Source organism: Chrysemys picta, chromosome 7 (genome assembly GCF_011386835.1).
Source record: "Chrysemys picta bellii isolate R12L10 chromosome 7, ASM1138683v2, whole genome shotgun sequence".
NCBI classification, from domain to species: Eukaryota; Metazoa; Chordata; order Testudines; family Emydidae; genus Chrysemys; species Chrysemys picta.
Window position 1 is genome coordinate 75,045,236 of NC_088797.1, and position 21,941 is coordinate 75,067,176.

The window sequence follows — 21,941 nt, forward strand, 5'->3', positions numbered from 1 at the left end:
TCAGTTGGAAGATTAATGAAAAGCTTCCTGTACTTGCTTGAATTTACTTACATATCTACAATAGGACCTGATCCTGAAATTTGCTGAATGCTTCAATTCCCACTGAAGTAAAATGGAAACTGAGGTTTCCCAGTACCTTTCACAGTAGGGCCTATACAGTACATATGTACACCTGCTAAAGATTAATTACAAGGCATAGAAATTAATGAAAAACCTGCCATGTTTATTAAAAAAAAAAAAAAAAGAGTTGCAGCTAAAGATACCGGTAGCAGGAAAGGTATACCAATAATGTAGAGTATCATCAGAATTCAACGTTTACTTGGTTTCTAGATGGGGCTAGGATCTGATCCATAATAAAGCAAGAGACTTCCCTCTCCAGTGTTTGATTGAAAATAGAAACTTAAGTTGGATACTCATTTAGAAGAGAAAAAATTAGTCCAGAATTTGGTCATGAATTAGAAACTGCGGGCAGGGGAAGGGGAGGACGGGGAAGAGAAGGAAATAATATCAGTATTAACCATCAATCTATAGAAATATGAGGTACTGTACTTTTTTTTGTTTGTTTCTTTAAAATCATAGGGTAGACTAGATTCATTACAGCTAACCAATCTTAAATATAAATTGCAGAAAATATTGGTAGTGGTAACTTTTTAGTTCTGGCCTTAGAATTTTTGAAAAACATTATTGGGAAGATTTGGACAGACCTATTAGTTTCCATTTAGAAAATTAAAAAATGTATGCCAAGACAGAAACCATTTTCCAACAAGCATTCTATCTGGCATGCTTAAGCTTTAATCTTACTATTGCAAAATATGAAGGATACCTATTATGAAATGATACTGCAATTAAACAAGATGTCCCCTTCAAAGGAGTTGCTGATGCTGCAAGAACGATGGGAAAGCATAACTCCAACATTAATGAAATGGCTGTAAATAATGGGCCTTAGAAGTTACTGGCCTTGTTGAGTTCTCTTCTAATTTTCTCAGGAACAAACTGATCAAGAAAACGTCTGAAGTGAAATGCATCGATAGCAACAATTTCAGTGCAGCGCCTCTGCCATTCATCCCTACATTGGGAAAAGGAGGACAGCAAAATTTTGTGTAGTCAATAATATATCGTCAAAGAAACAATTCCAAGAATTGAAGTGTGACTCAAAGCTTTATAACTCATTCAGCAGGTTAACTCTTTCAGTAAGCGAAGCTACAATTACCTGTTCTGAAATGCAAACATGGCGGAGATAATAGCACCACCTTATCTCGCACTGATGTGAAAATACATTCATTATGTCTGCGAAGCACTGATATCATGCTGATGAAGGCCATAAAAAAGCTCTTTCAATGTGTTACGATATTTTTGTACTGCAGACTCATAACTACACTGTAGAAGTTATGAGAGTATAAAATGGAGTCATAGGTAGCTGTGGCTTTTGGCACCTAACAAGGTAATGCTCAGCAGTGAAACAGTAAAATAAACTGTCATCTGATTTCAGAGTTAGCACCCTTTCTGAATAGATGCAATTTATGCCTCTCAGAACTACTGTTGCAAGCTGTACAGGCTAAGGAAGACAATACTGTTACAGTTTGCACCTGGTTCCTCTTTGAAAGGTTTTCTTTGGAACCATAACAGCTTTAAATTAATGAATAATTAGTTTATTACCTTAAACTATCCTGTTGCAAAGAATAGATTCTGTAGTAAATTGCCCCTGCCATAAAATATATGGGCCTTATCTATAACAAAGCACCTACATGCTTTCTAGCAGTTTTTAAAAACCCAATTGGTCAGATCTGTAAAAGAGAAGCTAAAAAGTGCCTCTGAGAGCCGCAGTTCAACATTCATGATACTTTCCTTACTCTTTTTTCAGAAATAAAGGCTAAGCTTTAATGGTAAAAATGATCTCAACTACTCAACAGTGAATGCATTACCTTGGGGTATCATCTTCATGGCTTCTCGCCCATCGGTATGTTTCTGCATAGCCTGTATAGTCACTGTACTGCTCAGTACCTGAAATAAATCATTTGTCATGTTAAACACGCAATTTGCAGATTTTTCTCTTCTTAATACATCACCTCCTCCAAGGAGTCTTCACTCCTCTGAATACATGTGCAACTTATGTTAATACTAATGGGAGCTACATATGAACATTACGAGGCAAACCAAACCCTATGTAATCAAGATGAGTCTCTTTTCGACAGGGGGTAGTAAGTGTCCAACACAGGCAGTCACAACTGCAAGTCTCTTTCACCTGTGTCCACAAGTCCTAACATACATTTAACTACCTGCAGTTCTCAGCCTCCCCAGTCCAGAGTGAAATTCAACAGGAAAGACACCAGGCTGATGGCTAAGGATGCAGATCTTGGGAGTAGCAAGTTATTTTTTGGGGGGGTGGGGGGGAGGAATGGAAGGACATGAGTTTTTCCAATAAACTATTTTTCCTTTTACTGGTAAATGTCTATTTAACAAAGATCAGATGCCTTACTGACAGGGTTTTTTTGTTTGAGACACAAATAAAGAAAATTAGCTTGCAAAATTTAGTAGAGAGAAAAGACTGAGAAAAGTGTCTGGTTAGCATTACTGTAATGCACTGACAGCGTTATTATAAGGAAGGGAGCTGTCATGCTTGATCAACACAGAAGACCAAAATAAGGGAGCATCATCTCTGTCACTTTTCTCTGTGATGGACATAGAATAGTTAACTGTTCTTTCATACGAGCAAGAATATTTTCCCGAATTTTAATAATCGGACAATGATTTCTAATCTATATTGTTCAAAAGGTCAGAAATTCCATGTCAAACTTTTATTTTATATATATATATATATATATATATATATATATATATATATATATATAAAAACAAGGTTTAACATATTAGAACCCATTTATATATAGTTCAACTCCTTAACATGACATGAAGAGGAGGTTACTCACCCTGTGCAGTAACTGACGTTCTTCGAGATGAGTGTCCCTGTGGGTGCTCCACTCTAGGTGTTTGTGCGTCCCTGCGCCTTCATTCGGAGACTTTTCGTAGCAGTATTCGTACTGGCCACACATGCGCAGAGGCTGCCCCCCGCAGTGAGTCTAGGATAATAGTGCGCATGCGTGGCCAATCTCCTCAGTTCCTTCTCTACAACGGAGGCTACCCCAACTCCAAAGTAGAGGGGAGGAGGGTGGGTAGTGGAGCACCCACAGGGACACTCATCTCGAAGAATGTCAGTTACTGCACAGGGTGAGTAACCTCCTCTTCTTCTTCGAGAGATGTCCCTGTGGGTGCTCCACTCTAGGTGACTTAAAAGCCGTGTATCTTAAGGAGGTAGGGACTTCGGATCTGATAGGAACGCCGTTGATAGTACAGCCCTGCCCAAACGTATATCAGATAGAGGGCCTTGAGTAAGGGCATAGTGTTTAACAAAAGTGTGCTCAGAGGACCAGGTAGCTGCTTTACAGATATCAGCCAGGGGAACTTTGCGTAAGAATGCTACAGAGGCAGCCATAGATCTAGTGGAGTGTGTTCTGATGCCGTCTGGAGGTGTAACTTTCTTCATCTGATAGCACAACCGGATGCACTGAGAAATCCAGTTCGAAAGTCTCTAGGTAGAAATAGGTGTACCTCTGGAACGCTCCGCAATGGAAACAAAAAGTCTGGAAGAATTTCTAAAAGGTTTGGTTCTATCCAAATAGAAGGACAAGGCCCTGCGTACATCTAGTGTATGCATTGAGGCTTCGAACGAGTTCGCATGTGGCTTCGGGAAAAAGGTTGGTAAGTGAATCGGCTCATTAATGTGGAACGAGGAGTGTACTTTAGGAAGAAAATTGGGGTGTAACCTGAGGGTAACCTTGTCTTTGAAAAATATCGTATATGGTGGGTCTGCCATAAGAGCTGCTATTTCTCCTGCCCGCCTGGCGGAGGTAATTGCCACTAAAAATGCTGTTTTCATCGAAAGGTGTAAAAGGGAACACGTGGCTAGGGGTTCAAATGGTTGTTGGGTTAGGCAAGAGAGAACTAGATGAAGGTCCCATGGGGTGGTGGGTGGTTTTATGTCTGGGTATAGGGTTTGGAGTCCCTTGAGGAAGCGCTTGGTGATAGGATGAGCAAATACGGAAGTACCCTCAATTTTGTCATGAAAAGTTGTAATAGCAGCTAAATGGACTCTGATGGAACTGGAAGAAAGGCCGGATTGCTTAAGGTCCAATAGGTAGTCAAGTATGAGCGGAAGAGGTGCTGACGTGGGACTAAGTTGTTTAGTTGAATACCAGTGTGTGAATCGTTTCCACTTACATAGATAGGTGGTGCGAGTAGATTGTGTTCTGCTATGCAGGAGCACTCTTTGAACTTGTTCAGAACAATCTAGTTCATTTTGGGAGAACCATGTAGGAACCATGCTTTGAGGTGGAGCATGGATAAGTTGGGGTGGAGAAAACGGCCGTGTTGTTGTGATAGGAGGTTCGGAATGAGAGGCAAAGGGATTGGTCGTCGAATGGACATTTTGGTGAGAAACGGAAACCAGGGCTGTCTGGGCCATGATGGGGAAATTAGGATCACTTTGGCTCCATCTGTTCATATTTTATCAGGACCCTGTTCAGAACCGGTATTGGGGGAAACGCATACAGTAAGTTTTGGTGCCATGGGATCATGAATGCGTCTCCCAGGGAATGTTTGCCTAGCCCTGCTCTGGAGCAAAAATTGGGACATTTCTTGTTTTTTGCAGTTGCAAAGAGGTCTATTACTGGGTAGCCCCAAATGCGGAATATGTCGCGAATGATGTGCTCGTTTAATTCCCATTTGTGATCCCATGGGAAACGTCTGCTTAGTTCGTCCGCTGTGGTATTCATCACTCCAGGAAGGTAGGCCGCTGATACCCGGATGTTGTTCGCAATGCACCAGTTCCAGAGTTTCATAGCCTCTGTGCACAGGGACTGGGATCGAGCTCCCCCCTGTCTGTTCACGTAGAACATGCATGCAATATTGTCTGTCATTATGCGTATGTGTTGGTTCTTGATCAGTGGTAGGAATTGACGGCACGCATTGCGAATGGCTCGAAGTTCTAGGACATTTATATGGAGAGAGGTCTCGGTTGAAGACCAAAGCCCCTGGGCTGTGTGGTGAGACATGTGTGCACCCCATCCTGTCAGAGATGCATCGGTCGTCAGTATGAGGGATGGAGCCTGCTGAAGAAAGGGGACTCCAGAGCAGAGGTTGGAGTGAATTGTCCACCACTGTAGAGAATCTTTGACTCGGGCAGGTATGGAGAGAGTCTTGTTTAGAGGGTGCACATTCGGTCTGTACACCGTGGCCAACCACGCTTGGAAGCACCTCATATATAGACGTGCATTTTGAACGACGGAGGTGCACGAGGCCATGTGACCTAGTATTTGTAGGCAATCCCGGACAGTCACCTGGGGACTGTTGCGAATCCTTGTGGCTAGTTGACTTATAGAATTGAAGCGAGCTGGTGGGAGAGATGCCAACCCCGTCCGGGAGTCGAGGTATGCCCCTATGAACCCTATTATGGGTGGGGTATAATGTGGATTTGTTTTTGTTTACTTGCAGGCCTAAAGATAGGAAACAATCGATGGTAAGCCGTATGGATCGGAGAGCTTCGTCGAACGTTGAAGCTTTGAGGAGGCAATCGTCTAGGTAAGGAAATATTACGACCCCTTGTTTTCTGAGGTAGGCTGTAACTACGGCTAGGATCTTGGAAAAAACACGGGGGGCCGTGGCCAGTCCGAAAGGGAGAACCCTGTATTGGAAATGTGTGGAGCCAAGAGTAAAGCGTAGGAATCGTCTGTGGGATGGGTGTATAGTCACATGAAAATAGGCATCCTGTAGGTCGAGGGCTGAAAACCAGTCGCCCTGCTCCAGCGCTGGGATTATAGTGGTGAGAGTGACCATCTTGAACTTTTGCTTTTTGACAAATTTGTTGAGCTGCCTGAGGTCGAGGATTGGTCGCCATCCCCCATTTTTCTTCTCTGTTAAGAAATAATGGGAGTAAAAACCCTTCCCTCTGTGTCGTTCTGGCACAGTTTCTACTGCTCCCAGTTGAAGGAGATGCTGCACTTCTTGGAAGAGTAGTTGCTCATGAGATGGGTCCCTGAAGAGGGACAGGGAAGGTGGGTGGGTGGGAGGGAGGGAGAGGAAGGGGATGGCGTATCCAATTGTAACTACCTCTATGACCCATTTGTCGGATGTAATTTTCTGCCATTGATGAGAGAATGGTCGTAGGCGGTGTCCAAAGATAGGTGTGCCAGCTGAAGTGGGAACGCTGTTTTCTAAACCCTCGACCAATGCTTCAAATCTGCCTATTAGTTGGAGGGGGTTGCAGCGCCCCTGTAGAATTAGGACGACGACGCTGGAATCTTGGTCTTTGGCGTCGTTGTTGCGGTTGTTGTTCCTGTGGTCTATAGGAGTGTTGTGAAAATGTGGGGTAGCGTGGTCGGTGATAAGGTTGATATCTATATTGTCGTCCTCTGGTCGCAGGTGGCTGGAGGCCTAGGGACCGGAGGGTTGCTCTTGCGTCCTTCATCGAATGCAGCATGTCGTTTGTGGTGGAGGCAAAAAGTTTTTCCCCATCGAAGGGAAGATCTTCAATGGTGCTCTGGACCTCTCGAGGGAAGAAGGAGGAAGAGAGCCATGAACCTCGTCGCATGACCACTGCTGTGGCGGTCGACCTTGCTGCAGTGTTAGCTACATCGAGGGCCGCTTGGAGAGCGGTGCGTGATATGGTTTGTCCCTCGGAAACCAGAGCTGTGAATTGTTGTTTCTTCTGTTCTGGGATGTGATCAATAAAATCCATGAATTTATTATAGTTTTTGTGGTCATATTTTGCAAGGACTGCGGTATAATTAGCTATGCGAAATTGTAGCGTCGAGGATGCATATACTTTACGGCCGAAGAGGTCCAGGCGTTTACTGTCCTTGTTGGCTGGGGTGGAGCGGGCGTACTGTTGTTTGGCCCTCTGGTTTGCTGCGTCCACTACCAATGAGTTTGGCGCTGGATGGGTAAAAAGGAATTCAGAGCCCTTTGAAGGAATGAAGTACTTCCTGTCCGCTTGTTTACAGGTAGGTAGGCTAGTGGCTGGATTCTGCCAGATGGATTTAGCGGGTTCTAAAAGGGCTATGTTGATTGGTAATGCCACTCTAGATGAAGAAGAGGGCTGCAAAATGTCTGTTAGTTCATGCCGTTGTTCAGTGACTTCCTCTAAGTTAATTTTCAAGTCACCTGCAGCTCTTTTAAAGAGGTCTTGGAATTTGGCATAGTCATCCGACGGGGTTGGAGGAAGGGGAAGTAAGGCTTCCTCAGGCGTTACGTCGGACTCTGCTGGAATAGGAGCAGGACTCAGTTGCTCCTGGGAGTGTGACGGTGCTGCCTGGTATCTTAGGTCACTGACAGGTCCGTCACGAGGCAGTGCTAAACCGGTGTTGCGCCTGGTCGAAGTGCCGTAGCGCATGTGTTCTCGGGGGTACGATGCCCATGGTGCCCAACATTGCCAAGGTGGTGGGTAGGGCATAGGTGTTGCCATCCAAGGGTTCACTCCCCATGGGGCAGGATACTGAGGACAGGCTGAGATAGTTTTTTTGTAACCCCTGTTGATCTGGGTCTGGGAGTCTTGAGAAGGAGAAAAAACTGCCTGTGGATCAGTTTCCTCCTCACTGGAGGAAGGTTGTTCTGATCCTGAATCCAGCATTGGAAAAAAACAGGCATTTATCAGGGGAGACTGCAGAATAGGTGAGACCAATAGATCTGCTGTCTGAGTGAATTGAAAAGGTGAGGCTCCTGCATGAGGTGAAAGCTGCGGAGGAGGAAGTTGCCCTGAGGGAACATTCCTCTGAGCAGTGGTTTTTCCTTTGATCTCCCTGTCAGCCTGTGCTGCGATTGCCGGTGCCGTGGTAGGTGCCGGGGGGACAACATCAGCCCGCACAGGATCAGGCAAGGCTGGGAATGTCGGCACCGTGTTCGTCTCGGTGCCGAACGGTGCCATAAACGAGGCAGGCAACTGAAAGCCTGAAGCCTCGGCACCGGAGCTTCGCGCAGCCGCCGCAGCCTGAGGCGGCTTTCGTGCGGTGCCTGAGGAGCCCGGCTCTTCACAAGTGCTGAGGCGAGGAAACACAGGCAGGGAAACTGTTGACCTGCCTGAGGCACTTTTGTGCCTCACCAACTTCTTTGCTGGCGAGGGCTGCCCCTTTTTTGTAGCTTTCTTCAGTTTTTTTGAAGCAGGGGGGCTGTGGCGGGCAGTAGAGCTGGAGTCGGCTCCTGGGTCTGAAACTGACTCGATAGACTTCTGCAGGAGGAGCAGTTTCAGTTTAAGCTCCCTGTCCTTTCGTGCCCTGGAACTGAGTTTGGTACAGTGGGCACATTTTTGGGAAATGTGTGTTTCCCCCAGGCATTTTATACAATGAGAGTGGCCATCAGAGAGCGGAATAGCATCCTTACAGGTAGAGCAGCGCTTAAAGCCTGTGGAGCCAGGCATGGTAGAAGCGGCTGCGGCAGAGAGAATTTTTTTTTTTTTTTAACAGATAAAAGAACTAATGAGCTACACTAACAAGAACTGACAACAAACTAACTACTAGAACAGGTAATAGTAACAAAGTGAGGGATTTCCTAACGAGTCTGCTGAGCTCCGTCTCAGGCCGGGGACGGTAGAGAAGGAACTGAGGAGATTGGCCACGCATGCGCACTATTATCCTAGACTCACTGCAGGGGGCAGCCTCTGCGCATGTGTGGCCAGTACGAGTACTGCTACGAAAAGTCTCCGAGTGAAGGCACAGGGACGCACCAACACCTAGAGTGGAGCACCCACAGGGACATCTCTCGAAGAAGAATTATTAATTCATTTAGACCAGGACCTACATGGGCAGTAGGTTCACAGGTACACAGACATTGAAACAAGTTGACTCGCATACATATTACAATGACAATAAAATATTCCGCTATTCAGAATACGTATTAAGCACCATTCACTGAAAGACTGGAATATACTCCTAATGAAGGAAACACAATAAGAGGAGGAAAATGAGATCTTAGGCCTGGTCTACACTGGGGGGAGGGGGGGGGAGGGAGAGGGGGAAATCAACCTAAAATACGCAACTTTAGCTACGAGAATAGCGTAGCTGCAGTCGACGTATCTTAGTTCGATTTACCTCGTGTCCTCACGGTGCAGAGTCGATTGCCGCGGCTCCCCCGTCGACTTTGCTTCCGCCTCTCACCAAGCTGGAGTTTAGCAGTCGACAGGAGAGCGATCGGGGATTGATTTATTGCATCTACACTACACGCAATAAATCGATCCCCGATATATCAATCGCTACCCGGCGGGTAGTGTAGACGTACCCCCAGAGAGAAGTACATTTTCACAGGGCAACATACATTTCTCTGAAAGAAAGTCTAGAAAATGCATGAAGGTGTAAGGGCCAGAATGAAGCAATTATTATTGCCCTGTGCCAGGAGTGGTGCAGAGCTGCATCGCCCCAACAGGAGCCTTTGGCATCTAGACTGCACACCTTAAAATCAATACATCTGGTCTAGGGCTGTCTTTCACTGGATGTTTGTCATCTTGGACCTCAGAGACCCCTGACTGCTACTCCCGCTATGCCCTTACCCCCTCTTGCACTCTGAGGGCACGTCTTCACTAGTAACGTTAAAGCGCTTCCAGCATTCAATGGCTTCCTCTTCCACACTGCCTGGTTGCCAGCAGGGGGTCACTGACAGCATAGAAGAGAGAGTTTCCCTGCTGTCAGTTCTGGCGCCTGGCCCCACCTCAGCTCAGAGCAGCTGGGAGCAAATTACAGAAAAAGTCCGTCTGATACCCTCAGTCTGGAGCTGGAGCATGCTCATTTCACTCTGGGGAGAAGGCAAATAAGCAGTCCAGATAGCAGACAAGACACCCTCTGCAAAATTTCAAATCACTGCTCCAAAGCATGGGGGCATTACAGCCTTTCAAGAAAAGGTCTCAAGAATTTTTTTTAACATGTGCAAAACAACATTTTTTCCTGGCTACTTTCTCTAAAATGACAATCTTTTTGGCTAGACTTTTTCAAAAAATCAGCCTGAGACAGACACCCCCATGGAAAATTTCAGCCCAAATGGTTAAAGTTTGTCAAAGTTATAAGCAATTGAACTGGGTCTTAAACGGTAAATGTTGGACAATCTTTATAATAGCCAGTATTACTAGCCCCGCCTATAATAAAGCCGCAGAAAATGAGATTACTAAGTAAACTGTAGTCCTCTATGCAGTTAGGTACATCAATTCACACTTGAGTACTTCCTTATATGAACTAGACCAGGGGTGGGCAAACGTTTTGGCCCAAGGGCCACATCTGGGTATGAAAATTGTATGGCAGGCCACGAATGCTCATGAAATTGGGGGTTGGGGTGCTGGGGGGGGGTGAGGGCTCCGGCGGGGGGGAGGGGGTGCAGGCTCTGGGGTGGGGCTGGGCATGAGGGTGCTCTGGGCTGGCACCGAGGAGTTCGGAGGGCGGAAGGGGGATGAGAGCTTGGGCAGGGGGTTGAGGCACGGGAGGGGGTCAGGGGTGCAGGCTCTGGGCAGCGCTTACCTCAAGCAGCGGCATGTCCCCCCTCCACCTCCTACACAAAGGTGCAGCCAGGCGGCTCTGCGTGCTGCCTCATCAGCAGGCCCCACCCCTGCAGCTCCCTTTGGCTGTGGTTCCCGGCCAATGGGCGCTGCGGGGGTGGCAATTAGGACAGGGGCAGCGTGCTGATCCCCCTGGCTATCCCTACGTGTAGGAGCCAGAGGGGGGACATGCCGCTGCTTCTGTGAGCCGTGTGGAGCAGGGCAAGCCCCTGACCCCACTCCCCGGCTGGGGCTTGAGGGCCGGATTGAAACATCTGGAGGGCCGGATGTGGCCCCCGGGCTGTAGTTTGCCCACCCCTGACCTACATTGTGATCCATCCATATACCCCCACATAAACAGAGCCCGGCAAATCCGCAGATATCCACTTTATATCTGCAGATGGATGGATGCGGATCCACATTTTATATCTAAAGCCCTGCAAATCTGCAGATATCTGCTTTATATCCTCAGATGTCCTCCTCCGTGGATGCGGATATCTGCGGATCATTTTTGTGAATCACGGATCAGATGCAGATACAAATTTTGTATCCACACAGGGGTCTATTCATAAGTACATTGTATGGCAATCAAGCCCACAATCCTGCCAAGCACTGAACCCTGCCCCCCAAATTAATTAGCCCCTTTCCTCCCCACAAACACACACTTAGAGGTACTACCTCCTCTCTTCCATTGGGCCATGCAAGTCCATAACGTGGGAGCACAAAGCACCCCTGACTTCTGTCGCCTCGGTGCCTCCAGCTCCAGCTGTGGAAGGTGCCCTTTCTGGCTGAGTATACGGCTTCAGCGACCCCTCGCTGTCATAGCTCCATTCAGGGAGAAATGACTCACCTCTGGCTTCACAAAGATTGTGAAGAGCACAGCAAGCCACAGTAATGAGGACAGTACTGATGACACTGTAGACACCGCCAACAAATTTTAATCTGCCTGATGCACATTCAACCATCATTCTACACCTGCTGAGAGTGTAATTAAACTGTTTTGCCAAGGCCTCTGAAATCAGGGTATGGTTTCATAAGCCAAGGAAAAAGAGGGTGTGTGAGGTCCCCCACAATCATGGTGGGGACAGTGACCCCATTTATGACAATGTCATTTGTTGAAAATAGTGTCCCAGACTGTCCATCTATAGTGTCCATAGACTCCCAATCGGTGAAAAACTCAGGCATCATGAACGTTTCCAATGCACCCACGTTGACATTCATAAATCAGCTTCTGTGGTCCACCAGTGCCTGCATAACAATGGAATAGTCCCCTTTCTGATTCATGTACTATGTGCTCCTTGACGAGGACAAACAATAGGTACACGAGTCCCATCAATGGCCCCAGAGCAGTTAGGAAACCCAATAGTCTCAAAGCTAGCAAATACTTCAGGAATATTTTTAATGCCTGCCACCTTGGGGTAAACCACATGCCTGATTGCCTCAGAAACCACCATCACCATTTTATCCACAGTCAACTTTCCAACACCAAACTGGTTGGCAACAGGCCCGTAGCAGTCTGGAGTAGCCAGCTTCTAGATAGTTATAGTGACCCGCTTCTGGACTGGCCAGGGTGACCTCATTCATGTCTCTTCATGCTGGAGGGAGGCAAGCCGCTCACAAATCTCCAAGAATGTTGCTTTCTTCATGTGAAAGCTCTGGACCCACTGCTGGTCATCCCAGGTCTGCATGACAACATGATCCCTACAGTCGGTGCTTATGGCCCTGCGCTAGAAGCAGCAGTCTATGTAGGGGGCATCAGCGGCTATGCCAAGTGTATTGAGCAGCATAAGGGAGTGCGAGTCTGCCATGCCAGGGTACTCCCCCTCCTCCATCATGGAATCAGTCAGGTACCTTTGATGGGTCAGAAAATGCTGTCAAAACGTCAACAAGTGCCTCACTGAAGCTTTGCCCATTTCTTGACACATGAGTGAAAGTGCAAGCAAGAGACGTTCTTCAAAGGCACCTCCTCCACGTTACTGACTCTTAGCTGGGAGCATACAGACCAAAATCACTCCTCAGCAGGCTGTGTTGGTAGGCTGTTCAAACATCCTGTAACATGCAGGGTAGGCAGTAAAGTTTTCCCATAGCGCATCACGGTGAAAGGGCTAGAGAAGTCACAATTCAGGAGAACACTAGGGACTCTGGGATACGATTGGTTTGACTCGGGTGTGCGTACTGCAGCGTGGATGCCAGAGCCCCAGGGTCAAGCCTGGGTTTGAAAGTCTTAAACTCAGGTTTAAGAATCAGTGTAGATGCTCAGGCCCAGGAGTTTCTCCCACAGGTCAGCTAACTCAAGTCCCATTAACCCTAGGCTTACACTGAAGTTTAGACAGCTCTTAAGAGTACGCATACCATTAAAAACACTAAGAGTCACAAATGCAAGTGAATCTGGCACAGACAGTGCATTCAGTCATTCATATACACACAAATGCACACAGAAAAGACATAGCTGTGTACAGTTTATAAAGTATTAAATACAAAAGACAAACCTTATTTTGAAACATACAGACTATCAGCTTTCAATACAGGCTCTTCTTGACTCGCTTAAAATTAATATTTATTGATATGCCTGGGGAAAATGTCTGCACAAACAACAAGAAAAGCAAATGAGAGCTGACAGCTCTGTCAGGACAGCCTAGGAAACCTTCAACTTTGAGAAGAACATGTTCCCTTCAGGTATAGCAGTTAGAAGGAAAGCACTGGGTTATCAGGAATGAGAAACTATACCATAACAGGATGGTTTAAAGAGTGTAGAAATATTAGTTTTGTTTTTTAAACGGTCATTTTCATTTGCTTTTTATGAAAATGCAACTTCTGATGACCAAAGTATGAAGAGATGAATTAATCATCAAGAGGCTCACAGAAATCACACAAAATTTAAACTCATGTCCCAGAAACCCAGCATTAATGAAAACCATTGATTTTCATAAATGAAACTCTGGAAAGATATCAGGCAAAAATTATTACTTGACAGGCAGTAGTCTCGCCTGTGACTCTCAGGCTTCCAAGCGGAGGTTGGAAAAAGAATCGGATCTGCAAACATTTCTGGAGAATTTCAGAGGCTACTTTATCTTCTGCCCTATTTTTTGGGTTAATTGATTAGCGTTTCCAACATCTGAATTCAAATGAAAGTATACATAATAGCACACTGCAGAACGCTAGGGAAAACAACAAGCAGAGAAATGCAGGAGGCTAATTTGCCATTTACAAAGCAGAAAACAACCAAGAAAACGAGAGCAAAGAAAGAAACAAAACATGTAGGCAGAGTGCCAAGATTCAGAGGACAAGCTACAAAATAAGATGAAAGTTGTGCTTATAAAAAAAGAGAAAAAAAAGAGATACAATGCAGTAGCAAAGAATATTTCTTTAGCACTTCTATGAATTACAGAAGTCGAGGAAAACTCTGCTTGCCATATGCTAGAGCCTCTAAAAAGAATTGTGTAGGTTACTAGAAACAACATAAGGACTCAGGATCTTACTATTCTTAAGATCTAGCCATGTAAATTAAATCACTGAGCTATAGTGGGAGGAGGAAAAGGGCATTGCCCCACCTTTCTTTCCCATAGTGTCTGAATGGAAGAGGATAGAACATCATACCCTCTGAGGGAAGAAGGTTAGTACCACTCGTAACCAGTAAAGCAGCAGAATAAGCAGCCTGTTTTTACTTTGGTTGAACATACTTGGTCTCACATGGTAAAGAGGCTGAATTCAGAGTATCAGGACTTGTTCACAATCTGAGTAGAAACCATAGTCTGTTAGCAGCAATCGTGGTATATAAGCCAAACAAGAAAACATAGTAGAAATATCTCACGGGAATCTCTAGCATTCCCTCTAACATTTCTGTAGGCAGACAATTCTCTGTGTGTTGAAGAACTACTTCGTTTGCATGACCAGTTTCATATTCATTACAGTGATGATCTCAACCAGATGTTGCACAATCAGAACAAATTTAATTTCTTTCCAATTTCTCAGACTCTTCTGCAAATTTGAGTAGCACAGTTACATCCATTAGGCCACTGCGTCAAGATGCATCATAAAAAAAATGTAATTTATCAGGAAGATAGTGGCATACAGTGCAGACTTGCCTAAGAACCAAGATGGAAGAACGCCAGGGATCAAATGAGGATGATGAAATGGCCATTTCCATTAAGGGAGCAGAACATCACAGATATTAATTAGGAGGCACTATAATAAAGTAAAGAGGATTGAAAAAAAAAATTGGGAGAATACTGGCTGAATGAAAAAGTCACACTTGTTTGACCCTAGCAACAAATGCTTGCATTTTTGAAGGTGAATGACTAGCTGCCCCACCATTTTGTTTACTGTATCCAGAGATGTAGACTTCTCTTGGGAGGACTCTTTCTTTACGATCTCTTTTAGTAACCTTAACCTGGAAGAGCTAACCCTTTCCGGAGGGGAAGTAATTTAGTGCTTTAATCTGGTTAGTGCCGAACACAGGGCATTCGACGGAGAATCTGAAACTCATATCACCTTACAGCAAATGTGTTACGGCACACGAACTATATTCTTGAAGATATTTGCCTACTGACACAACTGTATATAAGATAATCAAATTTAAAATGAGTAACAAAACAAAGCTTCAGAGTACAACAGAACCTGAAAAATGGACATTGTACTAAACTATCTTTTGTATGAGTACATTCTTTCATTAAGCATTCTTTCAGAGGGTTTTATCAAATATGTATTTAGATGTATTATAAACTGATAAAAAAAATGTATCACCTCTGGTCTGAATTAAAATTAAAGGGAAGCTGGGTTCCAGTAAACTGTAGACCCCTCACACAAACTTTGATTTCTTCTCTGCCCAGAAGAGATTCTTCCTTCCTTCCCCATCCCCAGATCCCCGACAGACTCATCTTCTACTCCTGAGCTGCCAGTCTACTTTTCCAATGATGCAGATCACCCAAGCCATCAGTTGAGCACATCATTATTGCGGGAAACCCTACATAGCTCAAAGCCCCAGCTCAGCCTTCCTTCAACTCTTTGGGGCTCAGAAACCGGATTTAATCGATCCTGGTTTGGTGCTAGAAACTGTATTAACATGAGTAACAGTAAACTCCAAATTCTAAAAGGTGTAAGAGATTGCACATTTCTGTAAACAGCCTCAAAACAACATATTCCAGGCACTGTGCAGACCCTGAGCATATTCTGTCTAAGTAACTTGCAAAATCAACAGTCTGAGAAGGACTTCTTGGATTGCCTGGTCTTGCTCTGCTCTTTGTGTTGATTGATTTTTTTCTTTTTGTGGTGACTATAAGCCAATTTCTTTCTTCAGACTGAGTTTTCAATCTCCCACTTTAATCAGGTTAAATGTAGCTGATTCCAGGAAGGAATTGGAAAACTGTTTTTTGACAAAATAGAAGTATTTGCTAATGGTAACTGATTGTGGCTTTTACTTACTGACTCTTCTTTGCAGTGCTCTTTAGTTAAATCTTAAAAATAGCCATGGAGACTGTTTAGGAGTCTCCAGAGACCGGTGTGTAATAAATGAGTTTTATTTCTCTTGTAGGCCTGCTGTTGGCCACTTTTTTAGTAGCTCATTCACAAAAATATTCTATGATGTATACTGGCCTTTTTCTCTGGAAATGCACAATGTGTTTTTTTAAAAACACATGCACTATGGTATCATTTTTAAACTTCAACTTGAAATATAAACCTAAGTGAAATATTTTCAAATCCACATTCAAATTTAAAAAAAAATTAAAAACATTGCAAACTATTAGTTCATTTTGTTTCCACTGCTCTTTGTCTCATACAGTGACAGATGAAGAAATTTGAGATTAGGCCATAAAAAAGAAATAGTAGTAGGGAAAAATATTGCAGGCTATAGATAGTTTGGTCTCTCCTACCAGTAATAATAAAAGCTGCATTATATTTAGTCCATGTCTAAGGCCTGGTCCACCTCCCTGTGAAGTCAATGGGAGCTGTTCAACAGACTTTAGTAAGAACCGAGACCCTAAATTAATAACTTAAGTATAAATATTCTCCTTTTATCCCTGATATCTTGGCCAATACAAATTTGGGAAACTATATTCCTGTATAGTTTTAGATCTATTTATGTATTCATATTGTGTTCTTCACAGGTATATTTAATCCAGAAAAACAGTTAACTCTTAAAGTCCTTTCCTAAATTGTTGCATACATTTCTGTGTGCTATTAAAACAACTCTGCAAACATTAAAACAGCTGTAATTTTCCAGCCCAGATGTAGCAGCACTTCAAACGACAGATGAAGTGAGGAGTGCTTTTAAAGACAGTGAAGTGCTTTGGACTCCTTCAGGATGAATGTTACAATTTCACTAAAAATATAAAGGCTTAATATGTAAAACACACCAGTTGTTAACAATCTGCATATCAGTTAATCATAGAATACCAGGGTTGCAAGGGACCTCAAGAGGTTATCTAGTCCAGTGGTTCTCAAACTTTTGTACTGGTGACCCCCCTCTGAGCTAGCCTCTGAGCATGACCCCGTTATAAATGAAAAACACTTTTTTATATATTTAAAAGCATTAAAAATGCTCGATGCAAAGTGGGGTTTGGGGTGGAGGCTGACAGATGCGACCCCCCCCCTCCATGTCATACCCTGGCGACCCCCTGAGGGGTCCCGCCCCCCTGATCTAGTCCAACCTCCTGTTCAAAGCAGGACCAATCCCCAACTAAATCATCTCAGCCAGGGCTTTGTCAAGCCTGACCTTAAAAATCTCTAAGGAAGGAGATTCCACCACCTCCCTAGCTAAACCATTCCAGTGCTTCACCACCCTCCTAGTGAAAAAGTTTTTCCTAATATCCAACCTAAACCTCCCCCACTGCAACTTGAGACCATTACTCCTTGTTCTGTCATCTGCTACCTCTGAGAACAATCTAGATCAATCCTCTTTGGAACCCCCTTTCAGGTAGTTGAAAGCAGCTATCAAATCCCCCCTCATTCTTCTCTTCTGCAGACTAAATAATCCCAGTTCCCTCAGCCTCTCCTCATAAATCATGTGCTCCAGCCCCCTAATCATTTTTGTTGCCCTCCGCTGGACTCTTTCCAATTTTTCCATATCCTTCTTGTAGTGTGGGGCCCAAAACTGGACACAGTACTCCAGATGAGGCCTCACCAATGCTGAATAGAGGGGAATGATCACATCCTTCAATCTCCTGGCAACGCTCCTACTTATACAGCCCAAAATGCCGTTAGCCTTCTTGGCAACAAGGGCACACTGTTGACTCATATGTTGAATCCTATGGATCTCCTAGATTTGCTAATAATGGAACCATCCTGATAAGTGCCACTCTGTTCTTGACCACAATACTAACAACCAAAAAAAGAGACTACCTCCAAAAGAAGCCATTTCACGTTTTACACTGGGCTCACTGATTTACTAAGATGGAACTTTGTGAGCACAGTGAATATTGTGTACATAACTGTGCAGTGTAGACATCTCCAATAACTACTAACTTCAATATCAAATCTTAGAATTTTAATTCAAGAAACCCACAGTAAACGGAGACATTATGTAGACTGAGTATTAATGTAGGTATTATAGCCAAGTTACAGCAGACCCTAAGAGGAATTTACAATCAGACCATTAGACTCAAAAGAGGTTTGCTTTTACTATAAAGCCTGTTCCTGAGTTATTTGAAGTCAGTGCGGTTTTTAGCATAAACTCACACTGGAACATAATTAGGCAATTAAACTCTTATCACAATAATTACTCATTTGAGAACTGTCTACAAAGAGCATTGCAGTGAGTGTGAAGACTAGGAGATAGGTACACAGGACGCTTTTACAATTTGTGATCTAAAAGAAAAATAGCATGAATAAATCAGGGTATGTATATGACTGTTGACAGTGCTTCAGCTTCTATGATGTTGGAGATGTCAATTGAAATTTCTTGGCACTACACTGATTCCATATATAATAGGAAGATAAGTATTTGAAACTTTCTGCACAGAGTTAACAAAGACTAACCTGTGATTATAAGACATTCATTGTGGTCCAGGACTTCAGTGATGAGCCGAGATACTATCAGCTCTGGATTGATTAAAAAACGAATTTCTTCTTGTACCAGTCCTGCACCAGTGACGCCACCTCCAACAAAACGATTTGCAAAATCAACCTAGTAGAAAAAATGTCCTAGATGATTACAGAATAGGCAAACATCTTTACATCCTTTCTTTAATAAGATAAATAAATTCAGCGTGAGATTCATCTTTCTGTTCAGCCTTTGTTTTGTTTGCCCACTTGCATTTAGAAATGCAACTAGCAGGACTGAGCCACCTTGCCCTCACTGCATATTAAGTGGTGGGGACCTTTGTCCAGCTTGTGAAAGAAAGTGAGTTGCCCCTGTTTAATTGCAAAGGTGGCTTGTCCAGCAGGCTGATAGGAAAGAGGTTGTTGCCCTCATAAAGATGCCTCGCCCCCCGGTTACCTTCTTCATCTAAGAAGCAGAAAGCAGTTAGTAGATCATGTGGGGTGGGGGTTTATTATTTGACAAAATGCTCACAGCCAAGATTCTTAAAAGGAACACTTTCTTTCCAGACATTTATTGGAGTAAAATATAGTTGTTGTTTCCATTTTTACATCCCTTTACAATTTTCCCATTCTATATTTTACAGAAGTTAGAAAAATCACACATTTTTACATATTTGGCCATCAGCTGCATGTCCTAAATCATTTATAGATTGGTAATGCAACTGTACCAGCAGTTCTCTACCTACAGAGATTCACTGTTAACTATGGCCGAAGACACTTGAATGGGATGAGATTTTTTGTTCAAATCAGACTGACACACTGTTTGAAATAGATAAGCTTTAAGCTCTTGGTTTTTTTTTTTTTTTTTTTTGCAGGAGTAGCATGTATTTCACTTTAAAAAAAGCCTCCATCCACAGAAATAAAGGTGGTGAACTAACACCTGTATATTAATCATGAGGTAGACTGTAAAGAAATTAAAAGTGATGGAATGGATAAAATAGAATCTATTTGGGTCAAAAGCACTTCAGGGAAAAAGGTTACCAGAGGTTCCTCTGGGTTAGTGCTTGGGGTATGCTATGGACCTCTCAGAATCTGATGTGGATATGGATAGAGACATCGTTAATATTTTTAATGAAATAAATATTACTGGGAATTGTGTGATTATGGGAGACTTTAATTTCCCAGATATAGACTGGAGAACAAATGCTATAATAATGGTAGGGTCCAGATTCTCCTGGATGCGACAGCCGACAGATTTCTCCACTGAATAGTCACCAAACAAACAAGAAGTGATGCCATTTTAGATTTAGTATTGGTGAGTAATGAGGATCTCATAGAAGAACTGGTTGCAAGGGACAACCTTGGTTCGAGCGATCATGAGCTAATTCAGTTTAAACTAAATGGAAAGATAAACAAAAACAGATCTACAACTAGGGTCCTTGATTTCAAAAGGGCAAACTTTCAAAAATTAAGGGAATTAGTTAGGGAAGTGGACTGAACTGAAGAACTCATGGACGTGAATGTGGAGGAGGCTTGGAATTACTTTAAATCAAGGTTGCAGAAGCTATCTGAAGTCTACATCCAAGCAAGGGAAAAAAATTCATAGGGAAGACCAAACTGGATGAGCAAGCATCTCAAACAGCTTACTAAGAGAAAGCAGAAAGCCAAAAGCCAATATGGAATGGAAGATAGGATGGATCAGAAAGGAAAGCTACCTTTTGGAGGTTAGAAAGTATATGGATAAAGTGAGAACTGCCAAAAGCCCAGCAGAGTTAGACCTTACAAAGGAAATTAAAACCAACAGTAAGGCTTTACAGCCGAATAAATAAAAAGAAAACAAGGAAAGAAGTGGGACTACTAAACACTGAGGATGGGGTGGAGATTAAAGATAATCTAGGCATGGTTTAACTTTGCCTCAGTTTTTAATAAGGATAATGAGGAGTTTAGAGGTTGTGGCAGAGTGGCAAATAGAAATGTTGATTTGGAAGAAGAACTTATCACATCTGAGGTAGAAGTCAAACTCAAACAGCTTAATGGGACCAAATCAGAGGGCCCAGATAATCTCCATCCAAGAATATTAAAGGAACTGGCGCATGAAATTGCAAGCCCTATTACAAGGATTTTTAATGAATCTGTAAACTCAGGGGTCATACCCTACAAATGGAGAATGGGTAATATATTACCTATTTTTAAGAAAGGGAAAAACAGTGATCTGGGAAACTACAGGCCTGTTAGTTTGACCTCAATTGTATGCAAGGTCTTGGAACAAATTTTGAAAGAGAAAGTAGTTAAGGACATAGAGATAAACAGTAATTGGGAGAAAATACAACATGATTTTACAAAAGGTAGATCGTGCCAGACCAACCTGATCTCTTTTTTTTGAGAAGATAACTGATTTTTTAGACAAAGGAAATGCAGTGGATCTAATCTACCTGGATTTCAGTAAAACATTAGATACAGTTCCACATGGGAAATTAGTTAAATTCAATAAAATGGGGATTAATATGAGAACTGAAAGGTGGATAAGGAACTGGTTAAAAGGGAGACTAGCATGGGTCATACTGAAAGGTGAATTATCAGGCTGAGAGATGTTACTAGTGGAATTCCCCAGGGATTGGTTTTGGGATTAATCTTATTTAACATTTTCATTAATGACTTTGGCGCAAAAAGTGGGAACTTGATAATAAAATTTGCAGATGACAAAAGTTGGGAGGTACTGCCAATATAAGATGAGACTCAGGGAGCTCAACTTAGTTGGCCTAACCAAAAGAAGGCTGAGGGGCGATATGATTGCTCTCTTTAAATACAAGCGGGGGATAAATACTAGGGAGGAGAAGAGTTATTTAACAGCCAATGTGGGCACAAGAACAAATGGATACAAACTGGCAATCAACAAGTTTAGGCTTGAAATTAGACAGGATTTCTAACCATCACAGGAGTGAAGTTCTGGAACAGCCTTCCAAGGGGAGCAGTAGGGGCAAAAAACCTAACTGGCTTCAAGACTAAGCTTGATAAGTTTATGGAGGGGATGGTATGATGAGACTGCCTACAATAGCATGTAACCCATCTGCAACTGCTAGTAGCAAATATCCCCGAAGGCCAGAGATGGGACACTAGATGGGGAAGGCTCTGAGTTGCAATAGAGAATTCTATCCCAGGTGTCTGGATGGTGGGTCTTGCCACTATTTGGGGTCAGGAAGGAATTTCCCCCCAGGTCAGATTGGCAGAGACCCTGGGGTTTTTTCACCTTCCTCTGCAGCATGGGGCACAGGTCACTTGCAGGTTTAAACTAGAGCAAATGGTGGGTTCTCTGTAACTGGAAGTCTTTAAATCATGATTTGAGGACTTCAGTAACTCAGCCACAGGTTATGAATCTATTACAGGTGTGGGTGGGAGAAGTTCT

The 21,941-nt window shown here is 43.5% G+C and overlaps 1 protein-coding gene across 13 annotated transcripts in view; it reads right to left on the minus strand.

Moving 5' to 3' along the window:
• PARG (poly(ADP-ribose) glycohydrolase) overlaps positions 1 to 21,941 on the minus strand; it is a 127,525-nt gene that overhangs the window by 12,032 nt on the left and 93,552 nt on the right. For 10 of the 13 annotated variants that reach the window (XM_042854672.2, XM_065551805.1, XM_042854674.2 and 7 more), the window contains 3 exons: positions 18,536 to 18,683; positions 1,923 to 2,001; positions 958 to 1,066 (listed from right to left, as the gene is read on the minus strand). In XM_042854672.2, coding sequence (XP_042710606.2) covers positions 958 to 1,066; positions 1,923 to 2,001; positions 18,536 to 18,683 — 336 coding nt within the window. Of the gene's footprint in view, positions 1 to 823; positions 1,067 to 1,922; positions 2,002 to 18,535; positions 18,684 to 21,941 lie in introns of all 13 variants that reach the window. The other 3 variants (XR_010589214.1, XR_010589213.1, XR_010589212.1) reach the window with 1 other exon arrangement.